This window comes from Varanus komodoensis, unplaced genomic scaffold (genome assembly GCF_004798865.1).
Source record: "Varanus komodoensis strain SLA01 unplaced genomic scaffold, ASM479886v1 scaffold2, whole genome shotgun sequence".
Taxonomy (NCBI): Eukaryota; Metazoa; Chordata; class Lepidosauria; order Squamata; family Varanidae; genus Varanus; species Varanus komodoensis.
The window spans coordinates 52,159,662-52,179,182 of record NW_025335568.1 but is presented as its reverse complement, the minus strand read 5'-3'; the positions used below and the strand labels follow the sequence as shown (position 1 = coordinate 52,179,182).

General features: G+C 41.1%; 1 protein-coding gene across 1 annotated transcript in view; it reads left to right on the top strand.

Annotated features, from left to right (window-relative positions):
- HHAT (hedgehog acyltransferase) overlaps positions 1-19,521 on the top strand; it is a 184,654-nt gene that overhangs the window by 14,086 nt on the left and 151,047 nt on the right. The window contains exons 5-7 of the mRNA XM_044429127.1: positions 2,000-2,113; positions 9,559-9,753; positions 12,745-12,957. Coding sequence (XP_044285062.1) covers positions 2,000-2,113; positions 9,559-9,753; positions 12,745-12,957 — 522 coding nt within the window. The remainder of the gene's footprint in view (positions 1-1,999; positions 2,114-9,558; positions 9,754-12,744; positions 12,958-19,521) is intronic.

Here is a 19,521-nt window from a genome sequence, read left to right as displayed (position 1 = left end):
CCATGTAAAGTAAAAAAGGACAGAATAAATAAATATAGATAGAAACCCATCAGCAGCCAAACTGAAAAATGCTTTGGGGTTCTAAAATTTGAAGGACTGCCCCCACGGATATGGGAGGTTCTCCTGTGCAGGCAGTGATCCTCCATGTATAAAGGGTGTTGAGAACAGTGAAGGAGAAGGGCAGAGTTAGCAAGCTTGTCCCTGCTCCACCCGCTCGCACCCGAGGGCTTTTCTGCTCTTTGTGGATCCATCTGGAGTCCAGATCCTGGGTGATATATGGCAGCATATTCCAATATGGCTGGCACAGCCCTCTGAACTCAGACAAGGTGGAAGGAGTGCCTCCATGCTGCTCCTGCCCTGAAAGTCTTAGATAGGGATTTGAGCAGTTTAAGTCTTTTGCCCTGACACTCAAGGGAGAGAAGCAGAGGCACCACCAGGATAGGTCATCTTTCCTCCCTATCGCCTGGAACGCACTCAGACCTTCCATTCCAACACTGGTCTTCTGCAATGAGAAAAAAACCATGCTAGACATGAGTCCCGGCCCTGAGCATGGTCCAGAGACTGGAGCTGCAACTCTATGTATCCGCCATAGGATTGCTCCCAAAATGTATGACTACAATTAACAGGATTTTGAAAAACTGCTTCAGTAGCAACCACTGAGCCAGCTTGTGTGATCAAATTAACAGGCTGTTCCTGGCTTAAATAAGCCGCGGAGCCTTGTATTAATCAGTGATGCGTGCTGACCACCATTAGCCTGATTACCCATAGCTTGTTGTGTTGTTTGAACTGAGGTAGCACGGCTTGTTTGAGGGAAAAACAACCTTCAGATAACTCAGTCTGTTGTAGGGCACTTTGATCATGCAAAGAGTGTGTGAGTATTTTGTGTGTGAGAGAATTATGATTAGTCTTGTAGCTTAGTTTGGTGACGCAACACTTGCACTAATGATATTGTGCTAGTGTAAACCAACGCCAAGATAATATCATTAGTGTTTGCTAGTGTAAAGGGGGGAAAGGGTGATTTGACACAGAATTTAGTCTTGCCACTAAACTGTGGTCCTTACTGCTCATGGCTGCTATTACCATAACTGCATTAAATGGAGAATTTAGAGGAGAAGACCTGGAAGCTACTGTGGTATGTATAGTTGATACATGGTGAAGCACCTTCCAGAGGCCTTTGATGGGCCAAGTGGTAGGCAGGCCACATTTGGATAAAAAGATTTGAATGTAAAATGCTTGCTTTGCTTTTAGATTTATGTAATTTTGTAGTGTACAAATTTGTAATAGAGAGCCAGTGTGATGTACTAGTTACAAGTGTGGGACTAGGGCTCAGACGATCTGAATTTTAGTCCCTGCTTAGCCATGGAACTAATTTGGCCAACCTACCTCACAGATTGGTTGTTGTGGGGATAAGATTGAGAACAGGAGGAGGAGAATGATGTAAGCTGCTTTGAGTTCATTGGGAAAGAGCAGGATATAAATCTATTAAATAAATTAACAAAGAACACATTCCACTAACTTACTCAAATAGAAGTTGATGGGAATTTTCCATCTTGGAATTCTGAACATTGGACTGTCTTTATGAGTACATTGTTATCTTGCATTTAGTTGAAATGACATCTTGTATTCTGTGCTAATGGCAAAATTCATTATATTGGTACAGCTGCTTACAGGCTAAATGACAGTGGGGCTTTTACTAATTTAAAAAAATAGGGGACTGTTCAGATCACAAGGCTAGAATATGAGAAATTAGATCTTCTCTTAGTCTGGTTGAATTTTGATAGTTACTTGTATTCTATATGAAATATGTGTATCATAGCTATTCTGTTCCTGACTTTCTATGATTATGATTATTTCCATTTCTATATCACCCAATAGCTGAATATCTCTGGGTAGTTTGCAATAGTTCATATAAAAATAGGAAATATTATATGTGTAGTATACTTTCAGTTTTATCAATAAGTTTAAAGGCAGTTTCATGATGGATTCAATTTATTTCTAGGATCCAATGGATTTTGAATGGAGTTTTTGGATGGAATGGGGCAAAGGATATATATTGTGGCTTCTCTTTGGTCACTTAGTGGTGTCACAGATGTCCAGTCTTTACATGAAGAAGGTATGCAATTTTGAGTTTGTCCATCTTTTCCCACACCCTGCCATAAAAAATGATTATATGTAAGAACTGAGAGGATCTAAATTTACAGAGCAAAATGTTTAAATGTATCTTGATTCTTCTATTACATTTGTTTTGTCTTATGCACCTAGTGGCTCAAACTGGTGGTTGTACCGAGTAACAGCCTTGTAAGGTGGGGAACAGCTAAGAGAAATCCCTTCCATGTGTTAGTTCTGCAAAATTGCTGCTTGCGATTCAATGGTAGCTGGACTGTGCTGGTCTCCCATGCCTTCCATGGTGCCGTCACCTGGCCCTCCCCCGACCTGTGTGTGTTGATCAAAGGTGTGAAGGGAGAGTCTCCTGTTATTGCAGAAGTCATCCACATGATCCAGATGCTTGTGCAAACGGGTTTCCCAATCATATGAATTAACCCTTGTTACTCATTTTCTTACATTTCTGTATTGCCTGGTAGCAAAAGTTCTTTAACCCCCATGTGTCCAGTCCTGTTTTTCCCTGAGGACCTTTGCTTCAGGGATGGGTCTAGCAATGGATCCCTGCCACCCTTTGATCACGTGCAGCTTCTTCACAAGGATAATCCACAAAGGGAGCAAGAGTGACTTGCCCAGACCACACATTAAGACAAAGTGGACAACTGCGGGCAGCCTGGGGGCCATTTGCATCCTGGTGCACATGGTCTGCACTCTGTGGAGTGCCCCAAACTTTGCCGGGGGGGGGGAGGGGAGGTTCTTTTTTTAATGCCTGGCAACATGAGCACCATTAAGATCTGAGCAGTTTAAACACAACTTGCTTTGGAGGTAAAATATAATTCTTTTAGCACTCCATAGCAGCTATAAGTGGACTAAAAGGGGCAGATTTAACCCTTAAACAAGCTAATTCTGACCTGTTTAGCTCTCTGTAATGCTGATTCAGCCATTGCCACAGCCAATTAATCAGTCACCCACTGTTTGCTCGCTCGCTCCCTCCCTCTCCCTCTCTCCCTCTGTGTGTGTGTGTTGTGTTGTGTGTTTGAGGCATGTGGGCCATATGTCTATTAAGGGCGTAGCAATATGGAGATAATGTGGCTTCCCACAAACCCAGAGCCTCCCTCTCCGTTTTCTCCTCCACTTTCGACAGTATGTCCTGGTAAAAGAAAAGATTAAGTGACTTTATCACTGTGAGATTTTCCCCACCCCTGCAAAAGCCACCTCCAATCAAGTCGAGGAGGGATGGGGAAATGGAAGTGATGCTGTAGTACATGTCTTGTGTATTAGGTCTTAGCAGAGGAAAGGTGACTCTGTTGCTTTCAGCAGCAGTGGCCAGGTGCTCCCACATCGTGCATTTCTACCCTGGCTGTGAGGGATTTGAACCTGAGTTTCTCTCAAACTGGCTCAGTGCTGCATCCACTTAATCACACTGGGTTTTAGCTGAGAAGTGTGAATTCTTTATGTGTGATGCTGTGTTTTATTTTACATTTTGTATTGTTAAACTGTCCCAAGACTTCAGTAAGGGCCATACAGAAAAGTTTAAAATAAATAAATAGGGAACACATGAATTGAGGAATGGTAAGATACCTGTGCTTCTTTTTTTAGTACTAGTAATGTTCAAAAAGAATTCTGCAAGAATTGGTATGTAAAGGGATTTGCATCTGTACTAGTAAACCACTCATTTGTGCTTAGAATTATACCTGGTTCTAATTTTAACTCTGGTACTACTTTCCAAGTTAGTGGCACAGAGGATTTTGTGTTGGAGTAACACAATCTACTCAGAAGAAAAGTATGTTCACTGGACCTACTCCCAGGTAAAGGATTGAGACCTAATGATAGTGGGCCAATCCGGGATATGTAGCATATTTTTATCTATCTTGTTGATATAGTTAATATTATTTATTTCATTTCTATACCACTCCACAGCTGAAATTCTCTGGGTGGTGTATACAATCCATAAAAACAAGTGATTAAAAAAATAAAAATATCAGAAAAATCAGGAAATAACATTAAAAAAAATTAAACAGTGAAAAACAACTAACAATGGTTGATAAAAATAGTATAGAGTATGACAAAAAGAGTGAGTCTGTGATCTACCAGAAGCCCCTGGCTGGCCAAGTCCTTAAAAGCCTCAGAAAAGGATCCTGTCTTAACCTAGAATTGAAAATATCACTGATTTAGTGCCAGCCAGACTTCAGTGAGGAGGTTAGTCCATATATAGGGGAGCACCACTGAGAACACCCGTGCCCTTGTTGCCGCCCTCCCAAGCTGGCATGTGGAGTCGTACCCCAGAGGTGGAGCATATTGCCCAAGTAGATTGTGGCTGGGAGAGGCTCTCCAACAGGTATTATCTATATTTTTATTTATATATTTAATTCCATTTGTATGCCATCCCATAATCCGAAGGAACTGTGGTCCTAAGCCTTGTCTGGCTTTATAGGTTAAAACCCGCCTCTTGAATTGGAACTGGAAGCATAGAGGCAGCAAATGCAGGTGGGCCAAAACTAGTTTTGTATAGTTGGACCTTGAGGCTGAATAAATCTGACTGGTGTGTTCTTTAAGAGCTGTAGTTTCTGAACTGCCTTCAAGGGTAGCCCTACCTAGAGTACATTTTTAGGTGATAATAACACAGTTAAATTAGCAGCTTGATTATAATGCTAGCAGTTAAGTGTTTATCAAGGTACATACTTTGAAAATAAATGAGGGTTTTTAAGTCACCCTATAGTTTTAGTTGGGTGATTTAAGTTATTTTGAATGTTGAATCTGGAGCTGATATTGCTGAATTGAATGATTATAAGAGAGGAATGATTTTAACCACTGTATGTAATCGTTCTTATTAATTTACTTAATTAGATAAGCTGTGTGACCCATATGCAGAAAAAAAAATCCTGCAGAGAGTTTTCTTATTCTTCTGCATTAAAAAAGGTGATATTTTCACAGTGACATGAAAGGTAGTATCTGGTATTTTGGCAGTTTCAGCTGAGAGGTTTTATAAAGCTATCCAAAGGAATGACCTCAGCTGGAACAGAGATACGGTTGCTAGCAGATATGGTTCATAGGACCAGTACTGAATGTACAGGGGAGCCAAGGCAGCTGCTACCTGCAGTTTTGCCTATCTGTAGCACTGCATCACATTTTATTATGACATTTATTTATTAGTTTGTTTGTTTATTTATTTAATAAACTTCTATGCCGCCCCATTCGCCGAAGCCTTGGGGTGGCTTACAACAATAAATAAATACATATAATCATATAAAAACAATATAATTGGAAACCTTTAAGGTAAGCTGTGGTGGATGTTTGCTGTGACGTGTGAATATAGTGTTGAACACAGACCCAGAAAGACCTAGGTTTCAAGCTCCTGTTCATTCACAAAACTCAATGTCTCTCTGACTAAAATGAGACAAACCTGTGGGAAGGATTCATTGGCTTTGAGGCCCCATTGGTGAGGGTGTTCAAAGATAGGCTGGACATGCACATGGTGGGCATGTTGTGAGTGGAGCTGGCTGGAGCCGGGGGTCAGACTAGATGGCCCAGGAGACCCCTTCTGACTTGCTCTGTTTCTATGTTTCTGTGTTTTTGCGTTCTAGCACTATTGATGTTGTGCAAGCATAAACCTATGCTTGTGTAGTCTCAGTATTACTTGAGAGTGCAACAGGTTTCCGTGCCACTGCTAACCTGGGCAAATGTGTCAGAATGCATCCATGCAAAATCTGATTCTGTCAATGAGCAGACAATAGAATGAAAGTCACCTGACAATCTGAAATGTAGATGGAATGGATTTTACAATGTTCATGCATCCCTCTTCCAAACCATTCATAATTTTACCTACCTGAGACATGTCCTTTCTAGAAAGGAACAACATGTAATTGGGAAACTGTTCTTGCTTTTCCCTTACCAGTTCTCATAGTTGACAGCAGGGGTGCTCAAGGACTTTTTTCGGTCTACGTTTCAAAGTGAGCCAACCTGATCTGCATTTCCTGAACAAATTTGCAGATTGTTTTGGATTTTGTACTTCTCTAAATTTTGTGGTGCAGATCTCAGCTGAAGACAACAACAACAATAAAAATGTGTATCAAAAGCGATTTTATTCTGTGTGGATACTTGGGAGAGTATCCAATGGTGTCATTCTGGAAACCCAAACAATGCTAATGGAGCTCCACCAAACCAATGGAGCTCCACCAATTCAAGTGGTTGTGCAAGCATAAAGTGCAACTAGCTGCATAACTTCTAGTACAAATGTACTTGTGCAAGCGTAACTTTAGTTGGATTCTCCTCTGGCACACATAGTTTGGAACCTAGTTCCTGCTAGTGCAATGTCACTTAACTAGAATTAAAAAGGGTTTAGTGGATATCCTGAGAAAATACATTAAAATACATATTTAAATATGTGTATAAAGAGACCTTTTCATGCAGTCTCCTAATTAGTAGACTAAGGCATAAGTGGGTTGAAATGGACAAAAAAAAAGAACATAAACCAACCTGATAAGGGCCAGAAATAGATGGTTCCACCTATCCTTATATAATAGGTTTGTATAAATATTCCCAGAATATTATTTATACTTATGTGAAAAATGCAGCTATCTCTCTCACACACAGAATATACATATATTATATGTGTGCATGCGTGCATATATGTGTCTGGATTATACATATACAGAGACATCTGTGTAGAACATATGATATCTAATTGCAATCCCCGATTCGTCCTCCCATATTAGAATAGGAAGAATATTTGGGAGAACCACTGAAAGTAAAATTTGCTTCCTTTCAAAAGCTTCCTTATTGATAAGACGCCTCATAGTTAATTTAGTGTCTCTTTACACCCTTAGATAGAAATCACACAGGTTCTGCCTAGGCTGAGGGAGGACTAAGGCACTGCAGAGGCCAGTGCTTTCAATAGGCCTCTTCATAAGTTACCACTTGCCCTGGTATTCCTCACCACCTGGAGTGCAGCACTTGCTTTTTGCCCATCTCGCTCCAGTGCCATTTATGCACCACCACTGTGGCTTGGATGTGCTGCCTGTCCGCGGCATTCCATGCCATACCCACTCAGTTTTGGAGCACTTGATTATCATCTGAGCAACATGGGGAGCAGCCCTGGAACCCTTTGCTGTTCATTTGCAATGATTTCCGTGCTGTACAGTGGCTGCACTGTGCAATATGCTATAAGATTTTTAAAACGAGAGGGGAAAAGCCACTGAAGCAGGGCATTAAACCAGGGAAACAAAGGGAATTTATTCATTATTAGATCAGTTGAAGGCTCAAGGAAGAGAGGAGTTCACAAGGCCCAGTGGAGCACTAATTTGCACACTTCCAAGAGCTTTTTCAGCTTTGCATTTACAAAAGTGGTTCGTTGTGAAGGTCAAAGGAATTTTCTCCCTTGAAACTCGCATAGGACAGTGATATATTTATGCACATTTTTTGCTTATACAGTATGTTAAATTCCTTTAAAGAATCATCAGCAGAAGTTTATTTTTCACAGTTGGAATCACTGGAGTAGTTCCTTCCTAGCTTCAAAGAAGGGCTAAGAGACCAACAGACACCTCAACAGGCCAATTGATTAATTTACTTCAAAGAACTGCACATTCAGCACCATCTGAAAATACTGCTCTTATCTGGAGCATTTTGTGAAATCCCTTGACTGTCCATTTGAACAGCAGAGGAATATTTGTACCACTATTATGTCTTCCTAACAATTAAGATTGTGTATTCCTTTGGTTAGTTACAGATTTAAAAACAAATCTGTAGCAAATTGGAACATGTTGTTGTTGTATCTGGCTTTTGTGTTTTCAGTGCTTTCCTATTAAAGCATAGGATGCAAGTTTGTGGTTACACAAACCATTTCAGAACCACTCTGCACCATGAGCTCTACACCATTTCAGAACTACCTGCACTTGTACTGCAGTTCTTGCTGGACTGTACTTCTGCAGACTGTACTTCTGCTCCAGTTTTTTTACAGAGATGTAAACTTTCTACATTTAAGGAATTTTAAAAATGGTTTATTCGTTATATTTATTGAAGTATCAAATGTGTAATCCTTCACTTACTCAACTAGAGAACAATTTTGTCAACTAATAATTAGTGCTCTCTGAAGTGGTACAATCCATAGACCATTACGTTGCTTGGATCTAAGCTCAGGAAGAAGTAGAATTGGAATGAGGAAAGACAACTGGTGGTGATGAGAGAGAGAGAGACAGAAAGAGAGAGAAGCCCTGCTCAGGTGTTCACATAGATCGGGAACAGTGTCATCTGCCCAGCTCTTTCACAGGCCCTGCTTTATCATGGTTCCACACCCTACTCACACATCTGGCCTGCACATGTTTGACTGGAGAGAGAAGCTTAGGAAGAAATGACGAACTCAGGAACATTTATGAATGAATGAATTGATTGAGCTTCTTATCTGTTAAACCATGGGAATACTATATTTTATAAAACCACTGCGAAGTAGTGGATACCTGGTTGCGTACCCCAGGAATTGAGGTGGAAGAAGGGAGGTGTTGGCAGTTTACTGCCACTTTTTGGCACTGCTGCCCTTCACCTCAGAAGACACTCTGACTGCACTGCTTTAGTCTGAATGTCAAACAAGCAAACAAGCAATGGCTGTTCTGCCTGGCTCTGACCTTCTCTGCTAGAGCAGCTTGGAGGATTCTGGCCAGCTCACTGTTGGGTGGTAGTTCTCTTACTTGCCCATGAATTCCAGGCTGGGAAGGAGAGCAGGACAGGTGGTAAAGGGGAGACAAGAACTGGCGGCCCTGCCTTTCAGTTGCCTTGCAGTGGTGGTGCGGTGAGCTTCCTGCTCAGCCCACTCATCCAAGAGCTAAGCTCTGCGACCAGCCCGCCTGCCTGCCTGCCTCATGGCCCACCTGGCGCCCTCGGTGACAGGAATGGTGGTGGTTCCTCTGAGCCAGCTGGCCAGCAGAGAACACGACAGCTAATGCCAGGTCAGCATCCCCTATCTTTGTGCGTGAAAGTGTTGGTGGACATGATAGAGTGAAAATGTTTGTTCTAGGAAACATTGACTTAAATGCTTAATGCTTTGACAGCTCAATGAAATGATTATTCTTTAGCTTGGCTCAGTTTCTGCTTTTCATGTAGGCCATTTCCTGCTTTGAGTCTGAACAGATATACTCTAAATTGTGTTATGATCTGTAAAGTCGTGATATAATGTAAACCAGTATCTAGCATACAACAACAATTTGTCTATATAAACCTTGTGTTGCATAACAAACTGTACTGAGGTGGCCCGAAGTGAATGAGATACTAGGTTTAGGTTTAGGAGATCTGGATTCAAATTCCTGCCCAGCCATGAAGCTACTTGATCAGCTGCTCCCAAAATCTCCTCATGGAGTTGTTGTGAAGGTGTCCTGAGCACTATTGAGAGATGGAGGTAAAGTGCAAGAGATAAAATGTCAATTGAGCAGAGAGACATTTAATCAAGTATCCTTTTTCCTGACCTTTCAGTACAAACCCTGGTTTCTGATGGCCTATGGCATGGCAGCCTGTGGTTTTCTGCTGGGTACCAATGGTCTCGCCATGATTTTTCTACACGTTGCAATCTCATACTTAGTTGCTCAGTTTAAGAATCCAGTTCTGACATGGCTGAACTCATTGCTTCTTCTGTCAACTCTGCAACTGTCTGCCTTGGAAGAAATAAAGGTAATAATGTTTTAAATAAATAAATAAATTGTTTTCTTGATATTATTGTTCTACTTGATTTTTCTAAAGCATTGCTGAAATAGCCTTTTGCATTTTGGTTTGGAAGATATCTCTGTTGTGGATTTCCACTTGTAAGAACGGTTGGGAAACAGTTAAAACATAAAAAATAAATCCAGTCTTACTGGAAATTGAATGCATGTGTACATTCATCTACACAGAAATTTCCAGAAGATGTGCCAGGACACTCTAGAATGAAGTCTCTAGGCACAAAGGAAGCTGCCCACAGTTTCTTCAGGATTTAGAGGTTCTGGCTTTGCCTCTTTCCAAGCAGGCTGAAATAAAAAATCAGACAGATTTTTGGCCTATAAAATCAAACAGAGCAGATGCTAACAAGAAATCAAACCCTCTCTGAAAAAGAATGAGCATCGGTAGTCCTTGAAAAGATGGCAAGGAAAATGCTGAAGGAACCTCTCTTGGAAAACAGTTCCAGAGCATCTGCATGGAGCAGGAGCAGAACCAGATTGGGACCCCATACCTTAGACTTTACCTGTCTAAAATTAACCTTCGTAATCTATATTTTAATTAGTTATTGTTTTTAGGTAAGTTGATTGATATTTATGCAACTATTGGAGCATCTGGTATTGAACTTGCATGCATTGTATCAGAAAGCTATTTATTTCTTTAAAATATTTGTAGTCTACCTCTCAGTCAGAAGCTCTCCTGAGGCAGCTAACAGACAAAGGACACAAACCAACAATACAAACAAAAGCAAAATCTGAACTGATAAAAGCAGTCAATAGATTCAGTTGGAACAGCAGCAAGCACCGGATCTATTAAAATTAAAAGAAAAAAGGCATGTTCTCAGTTGTCTTATGAAAAGTGGGATAACATCATAGAGGAAGTGCCAGATTGGTAGGCGCTCTCTCTTGTTGCTGACCACTCCATAGAAGGTGGGGCAACTCCAAGCAGTGGACGATTTTAAGAGTCAGTGGGAACCTACTGGAAGCCCAGCTCCAAGCATTTGAGGTTTGTAGTCAAACCCAGCACTTTATGTTTCAGAAAGAACTTGGTAGCCAGTATAGTTCCAAGCACTGGCAAGATGTTTTGCCTATTATTTATAGTACTAGTTTCTGACCAATCTTCAAAAGCAGCCCCACTTAATATTCATTGTAGTGCTTTAACCAAGATGTTCTCACACATGACTATGGCCATTTTTTCCAGGAAAGGTCACAGGAGGGTGAGCCAAGCTACATAGTGTATCTTAAGGATGCATCCATTAAACTTTTCATTGCTTTGGATCCACAGATACATTCCAGTTTATCTTTTATTTTGTTATATTTGTATTCCTCAAGGCAGAATACCTAACCCCTTTTTTTTCTTTTCACAATGTGTGGCTCATCGTCACCCAGTGAACTTCAGGGCTTTGTGATATTTGCATCTGAATCTCCCCAGTTCTAATCCTGAGCACCTCACCTCACTGTCTTAGTCATTGCCCTCACAGGAGGAACATTTCTCTACTGAAAAACATCTTTAAAAATACTGTGTTCATTACTTTTGGGGTCAAGTTGCATCTTTTACAATATGATAACATGCCGGAAAATACTGTAGATATAAAGATCTTTTGGGTTATTTTTGTCTTGTGAAGTTTTGCAGTCTGTGGACATGCTGACCTGTATTAGTATGATGAAGCTAATAAGGACATGAATAAGGACTTACATTTTGAGTAAAGAACTAGGCTATAAATGTGCCTTTTGATACATTACAGAAGCACATTTTTGGCATATTTATTTATTTAAAACATTTTATACCATTCCTATTAGCTTAACAATCCTCTGGATGGGTTATAAGATTAAAATATAACAAGAAATCAACATATCAACAATAAACAAAACAAGTAATAATAATTGATAAAATATTCAACAATGATAATAAAAATAAAATATAAAGACAATAAATATCAATAAATAAACATTGAATAATCAAATAATCCATTGTGCTATAATAAAATATAACATTAAACATCTTAACAGCTAAAATATTGGGGGAATAAGAAGGTTGTAGCCTGGCACTTCAAAGTGTAAAGGGTTGGCGCCAGGCACCCTTTCTGATCAGCTGGTTCCTCAGCTGGGGCACCACAGCTGAAAAGGCCTGTCTCCTAGTGGCCACCTTTCTTATACCCCTTAGCACTGTCTCGTGGAGAAGGACCTCTGACGATGATCTTAAGATCTGGGCAGGTTTCTATGGGAGGAGGTGTTCCATCAGATATCCAGGTCCTAAACCATTTAGGGCATTATATGTCAAAGCAAACTATCTTACAGCAGGCCCAAATTTCAATTGGCAACCAGTTTAGATGGTGTAACACTGAAGTTATACGCTTATGCCTTGCAGTTCTTGTTAAGAGGTGAGTTGCTCTATTTTGAATCGATTGAAGTTTCTGGATCATTTTGAAGGGCAGCCCCACGTAAAGTGCATTGCAGTAGTCCAAACGAGAAGTTAGCAGGGTGTGGATCACTGTTACCAGGTTCGGCCTGCCAGATAGGGATGGAGCTGAAAAATCAACTGAAGTTGATAAAAGGTGCTCCTGACCATGAAGCTCACCTGGTGCTCCAGGGACAGCTCAGGATCTGGAAACACCCCTAAACTCTGTACTCTGTCCTTTAGGGGGTGTATAACCCTGTCCAGAAAAGGTTGGCTATTATCTATCTGAGCTAATAAAGTGTTTATTTTATGCAGACTATTAATTTTTTTCACAAGTATGTGAAGAATCATTAGCTTATAGTAGTGTGCTATGATAGTAAATCCTATGCAATAAATGTTCTTTTCATGTATCTGTTTTATTTTTATACTGCCCAATAGCCAAGGTTCTTTGGGTGGTTAACAAAAGTTTAACACACACACAAATTTAACAAAAGTTAAAAACATATTTACATCTTCTCTTCATTCCTGTATAGGTGAAATTTCACATCATTTTCTACTGGTTTTATTTTACAGAGGAGCTGGTATGCCAGTGAAAGTGAGTATTACTTGCTTCTTTTCACCCTGACTGTCCGCTGCCTCTACTATACAAGCTTCAGTTTAGAACACTGCTGGCGGAAGCCTGCTGAGACGATACATCACTCATTCCTTTGGATGTTGGCGTATACCTTCTATTATCCTGTTATCCACAATGGACCCATTATCACCTTTGATGAATTTTATCAACAGGTAATAGCACTTCTCAGATGTTTTGATCTTGGTCTGCTAATGATTTCTGCATTGCTCATAGCTACTGATTCTAAAGTCTCCTTATAATAACCTGACCTGCTTGGTTGCCATCACTTTTGCAGACTTTTGGGCACATGGTTCCTCAGTCACAATATGTGGCATAGCATATTGCCTAGCCTATTGGGTTTTACATTGCTCTCTTGTGTAGTCGTTACATGCATTATCCACAGAACCAAGTGACCTTTAGATGGACATGAACCAATGCAGGAGCAACTATGGAAGAAGTTACAGGTATGTGAGGGGATGTCACACGGAGATGGGTAGAGACCTGTTCTCCCCTGCAGTGGAAGGCGGGACGCGCTCCAACGGAGCAAAGCTCAGGGAGCCAAGGTTCCATTTGGATGCCAGGAAGCACTTCCTGACAGTCAGGACCCCGAGGGTGTGGAATGGGCTTCCATGAGAGGTCGTTGAGGCCCCATCGGTGCGGGTGTTCAAGGATAGGCTGGACGTCCACATGGTGGGCATGTCGTGAGTGTAGCTGGCTGGTGCCGGAGGTCAGACTGGATGGCCCAGGAGGCCCCTTCTGACTCGCTCTGTTTCTCTGTTTCTAAGTTATAATGATCAGCCCAATTTTCCATTCTAAGAAAAAGGAAATTCAGCAAGGACAACAGGAAAATTCTGCATTTATGCATGCATGCGTGAATATAATCAAGTGCACAGATACAGGATGGCAGCTAACTGGCTTGACAGCAGGTAGTCACTGTCAAGAGATTTCATGTTCTATTTGCAGCATGCTACAAAAGTAGGAGAGGAGTGGCATGCATGGGAAACAGGCTTGTACATCCCTTGGTTCAGTACACTGACACATGACTGAACAAGGCCACTGAATGAATAATGAAATTTTGTGCCTTACTCACAAAAAGTTTGCTGCAAGATTTTACCGAACTATATTTCCCCAGACATGTTTCATTTAGAGATGCTGCTGTAAGATTTTCCTGGGTGAAAAATGGTTATGATGAAGTGTCAAAGAAATTTGAAAAATGCTGGATGTACAATGCCATTGCAATGTTCTGTTACACATTGTGTGGAACCCAAAGTTGGGGTACACGTAGATTTTCAGATGCTTTTGGACTGCAGCACCCATCAGCTCTAAGTAGCATAGCCATTGGTAAGAGATGCTGGGTTGCATCCCACAACATTATGTTTCCCATCCCTGATCTAGCCCAACAGTGGTGAGGGCATCCTTAGAGCTCAGGTAGAATTCTTTCTCAGCTCAGCTGTCTGTGCCTTTGATATGAGATTTTGCTATAGAACCTGGGACTCTCCTCATGCCAGGCATGTGGTCTACCACTTAATTTCTGCATTCTTAAATAGTACAGTTTTGTAGACCAAACTATGATTGATAGAGCACTGCAAAACAGCTGAATTATCTGTCCTAATAAATATTTCCAAATGTATTTTGAGACAGAATCCCTATGCACGGCCTTACTAGGTTATTTCCCCCCAAATTTCAGGAAATGGAGGGATCTACAATGCAGTTGCAGCTTGCATGATCACAGAAGGAGAATTAAGCCATAGTGGCTCCCTGCCACCCACATTCCTATGTGTACATGCCTGTTGGATTTGTATAATTACTCTTGCCAGTTTGTGTCCTGTGAACATAGCAAGAGTGGCTTGTTACTGTGGTAAACAAGCCACCCATAACCCATTGCTTTGAGAAGCAAAAAACAACATTATCTGTGGGATGTTAAGAGGTGCAATGAACTCTTGGGACAGTTTTTGTGGTACGTCAGATTATCAGTTTTGATATGTATATTTAGTATAGAAATGAAAGAGCTTTGGCTATTGGACAGTATAAAAATGAAATGAAATGAAAGGGAAGAAGATGATGAAAGATATGCTACTGTTATTGCACAAAGTTATGCATCAACGTCAGCAGAGTTCAACAGAATATCCATATATGTGTTCACTTGTAGATTATGCCTAAAGATAATCTATTCAAAAACTGGAAGCACCATTAAGTTCTCAGCCCATTAGGTGACTGTTTGCCTTTCTAAGTGTTATAATATTAGCCTTTTACTTGTCAAAAGGAGACAGAGAATCCATTTACATGGGCTGCTGTGGGGCTAATTATGCTAATCTGGGTGTGCAGCTGGCATGTGCTGGCATGAGCAAAAGGGGAAATAAGCAATCTTTAGTTCTTCCCATGATGGTGTGAACCGGCCTGTAGTTTGGGCAGAAAGCTCTAGGTCAGCTTGCTGCTTCCAAGAGGCTGGAAGAGACAAGCTAATGGAAAGTAATAGGGAAAAATAGGAGTGAGCGACGGGAGACTGGAAAATCGTGCAGTGGTAATAGGATGGTCATTTACATTACTTTGAGAAGCAAAGAACAGATATTTTCTGTGGGATGTTAAGAGGTACAATGATCTCTTGGGGTGGTTTTCATGGTAAGACAGATTTTAAATATGCATATTCAGTTGAAGCAGCTCAACAGGTAATGGAGGATTTCACATTTCTCTCCCGATCCTGAAATGTCCAAGCTGCAAATAAGGCAATGCATATTCTTCACAAAAACTGTGCAAAACTGAATGCTTCTTTTTATATATAGAACTGAAAGAAAACTTTTATTTATAGTTGTCTGTCTTTTTAAATAAAATATTATTTTTACTTTTATAAATAGAAGAGGGAAAAAACCAAGAAAAAGTAACATGAAAAAGAAAGAAAACGTTGTCTGGCATATTCAGCCACCTTGTATTTAATTGCCCATCATTGCAGTGCAAAAATTGACCAAAAAACACAACATTGTTCCATTTGCAGCAGGCCAGTTTGTTGAAGTTTGTTGTTTACTGCTCAAAGATTAACTGTCTAAGAGGATTTTCTTGGCTTCAGACTTTAATGCTACTTCAGTCCTTCTTAAAACATCTAGTCTAACACCCACTGGTCCTGAACCATGTAACACATTTACTCAACAATTTTTAAATTTGCACATGAACTCAGAATATTTTGTGTACTTGTTGGGGCATATTGCATTATTTATTTATTTAAAACATTTTTATGCTGCCCCCATCGCAACAAAGCCTCGGGCGGCTCACAACTAAAACAAAATATACAAATATAACAATTATACAACAAAAATATTAAAACCTGGTGCATCTTGGCTTAAAAGATTTAAAATCCTATAAATACCAATAAATTAACAATTAAAATAAGTTTTAAATAAAAAGGTCTTAGCCTGGCTCCAAAAAACAAATAACGACGGCGCCAGGCGGACCTCTCTGGGGAGCACATTCCATAGATGGGGCGCCACCGCAGAGAAAGCCCTCCTCCGGGTACTCACCCTCCTGATATCATTCACAGAGGGTTCCCAGAGAAGGGCATCTGTTGCTGATCTCAAGGGGCGGGAGGGCATATATGGACGCAAGCGTTCCTTTAGATATCCAGGTCCCAAGACGTTGAGGGCTTTATAGGTCATAACCAACACCTTGAATTGGGCCCGGACTTCAATCGGGAGCCAGTGGAGCTGACGGAGAACTGGGGTTATATGAGAACAACGCCCAGTCCCCGTCAGCAGCCTGGCAGCTCTATTCTGCACCAACTGAATTATCCGGACCGTCTTCAAGGGTAGCCCCATGTAGAGCGCGTTACAGAAATCTAATCGGGAAGTTACCAACGCGTGTGTCACTGTCGCCAGGCAGTCGTTCTCCAGGAAGGGATGCAGCTGATGGATCAGCCGAAGCTGAAGGAAGGCGCTTCTCGCCACTGCTGTCACCTGAGCTTCTAGAGACAGCTCAGGGTCGAGGAGCACTCCTAAGCTGCGAACCCTGACCCTCGGAAGGAGTGCAACCCCATTTATGCCCCATTATGGCATTTGTACTGTTCTTTGCAGTCGACCATCAGTCATCATGGAGCCCTCATTGATACTTTTATGCACACGTAAAGGAGTGTATAGATTTGACTTTATTTATTTATTTATTTATTTATAACATTTCTATGCCGCACCCATGGCAGAAGCCTCGGGGCGGCTTACAAAGAAAATAAATAAAGCATGGAATAACATTAAAAATTTGGAGTTTCTTGGCCATAATTTAAAACCACTAAATAAATCAACCGATTTAACAATTAAAAGACATAAAGGCATCACAGTAGTAACAGCATAATGCTGATGGATATGATTGTAATGATGCTGGAAATTCCTTGGTCCTGTAGGATCCTGAATAGGCAGTGAATTTCCTGAAAGTGGGACCAATGACCAGCACAGTATTCCGAGAGGAGTTCTGATGGAACAAAACCCACAACTCCAAATAAATAAAAAAATAAATACATAATGAATTACTTTAGAAGAACAATGCCAATCTCCCTCGTGTTCTGGCCCCTCCTGTTCCACTCCTGTCAACTGCATGTCAAAACAGGACATGCAGAGAACAAAATTCTGCTTGTCAGCAAAGTGTGTGCTCTGCTTGTCCCCTTGCAGTATTGCTGTAGGTTTTGCCACCTACACAGCAAAGTCAACGGGAAAGGGGGAGCTTCAGATGGGTTGGAGGGGCACCCTTTCTTTATTACATAAGTTCTTCTAGAAGCACCAGTTCAGAAAACAAAGTAGGAAAGGTGAGTGGCAGGGTTGGACAAGGAATTGAATCTAGGAGCAAAGGGAGCAAACCTGAAACGGGACTGGAGAACAAGCCAGGAGTCAGAACTAATAGGAGATGCTAGGGCTCAGGCAGGCGTTGTTGCTCAAACAAGGAAGTCCTTTCTACTCCTCGTAGCTCAGGATAGGTGAGCCTGGGCGGGTGGAGCCAGGCCAGATTTGATTTGATTTTTGAATTTCTTTGAGAGCTGCCCATTAGCTTTACGCTCTCTCAGTGGAGATAATGGAAGGTTATTCATGGAGAGTTGCAGTTACATGGTCATCATATGGAGCCGTGTCCAAGAGCTCCTGACAGGGAAAGTGTGCATGAGACAGATATACGACTCTCTGCCTGATGCTGCTGTCGTGCGATCAGTGCCTCCTGCTGTACAGCTTTCTTCCTGGATAGGCCACTTAGATACCCTCTATGTATTTTTCTGGGAGGGAGGTAGGGTAAAAATTATCCACCTCATTCTGCATGCTGACAACAGAGAGAAGAAACCTAACAATCTGCAAAACCCGATTATACAAGTTCCTGACATCTCTAAAAGGAATCACGATCAGCAGTCTTAGCATAAGTTAACCTTTAACAAGAGAAAAATATTCAAGAAAATGGTTTATATGGTCTCAAACATATACAGTACATGATACAGGATGACTGCGAGTGAAAAATGCACATGCAAAGCATTGTTGAAAATTAGGAAATGCTAATGGTAGATGAACATGAATATCTAGCATTCCATGAAGAGGAAAGGAAATAATATCCTGCAATAAAGATTTTCAGAGTTGCTTAAATACAGTTGCTACCCAGGCACCATTAAATTTAACCACTTTGTGTCTCTGAATGTCTTGGCTGATATGAATATTTTATTTCATTATTGGGTGCAGAACAGGAAGCAGATGTGTCACCATGCCTATTGAAGTCTGATTGGCATGCATCAGAACTGAATTGGCAGTAGCTGAGAAATTTCCATCTACCCCCCTCGCAGCACTTTGAAGAACTGTAGTTTCTTCAAAGTACTCGCTGCTAGTGAGATGTCATTAAGATGACTCAGAATAGGATAGTGAAAGCATCCGGCAAGCTCAGTGAAAGATGTAATAAGAGTTATTAAGTAATCTTCCATTCTTTGTGGAGAATAAGCCAATCATCTGTGTAATCATTTCTCAGCAACGGAGCAAGGATAAAAGGGAAAAGTAAAATAAAGAAATTGAAATTTAACTGAACAAGGTGTTTCCTCATTCCCTTTCCCTTAACAAATTGTTAAGGCGTGTCCAAATATTTTTCTCTTCTTCACTTATTTTTTGTAGCTCCACAAATAGGTCATTTGTTTCAGAAAGTCAGAAAAGGATACTCCATGGGTGTGGATCTTTGGGCCCAAAGGCCAACCTAGCCTGCTGGGATTCCCCAGATTGTAATGCTCCCTTCCCATTAGCCCAACCCCTGTCCCAGGCCACTTACTGTTCAGCAGTTTCCAACTTTCTTGACAGTCCCGCTGCCACTCTAAAAGGTTGAAATGCTTCTTCTAAATTGCAGTCACTGGCAGCAAGAACTTTACTTTAAAATATGCTGGCATTTATGGTCTCTTTTTTCTTTGGTCCCCCCACTGCAGGAATGCAGCCTGTGAGAGCTTCTCTAAAATGGAATTTGTTCTTTGGGCCAAAAGAGGGATCATGCCCAGCAAAGCAGCTGCAGAACCACTGCATTCTAGTGGCTCAGTGTGTTGAGAAAAGAAGTGAAATGTCTTGGTTTGGATCAAAAAATATCCTATAAATGGAAGGGCACCTTCTCTTTGTGGAAGAAGTTGTGGTCAAGCAAAGGCTTTCCTTGGAGGAATGGGAACAGAGATTATTCCTTTTTTCCCTAGCGATCTCCTGTATTACCTCCCACATAGAAGTGTAGTGCTGCCCACCAACCCCTTAGGGACAGATTTTCAGAAGACT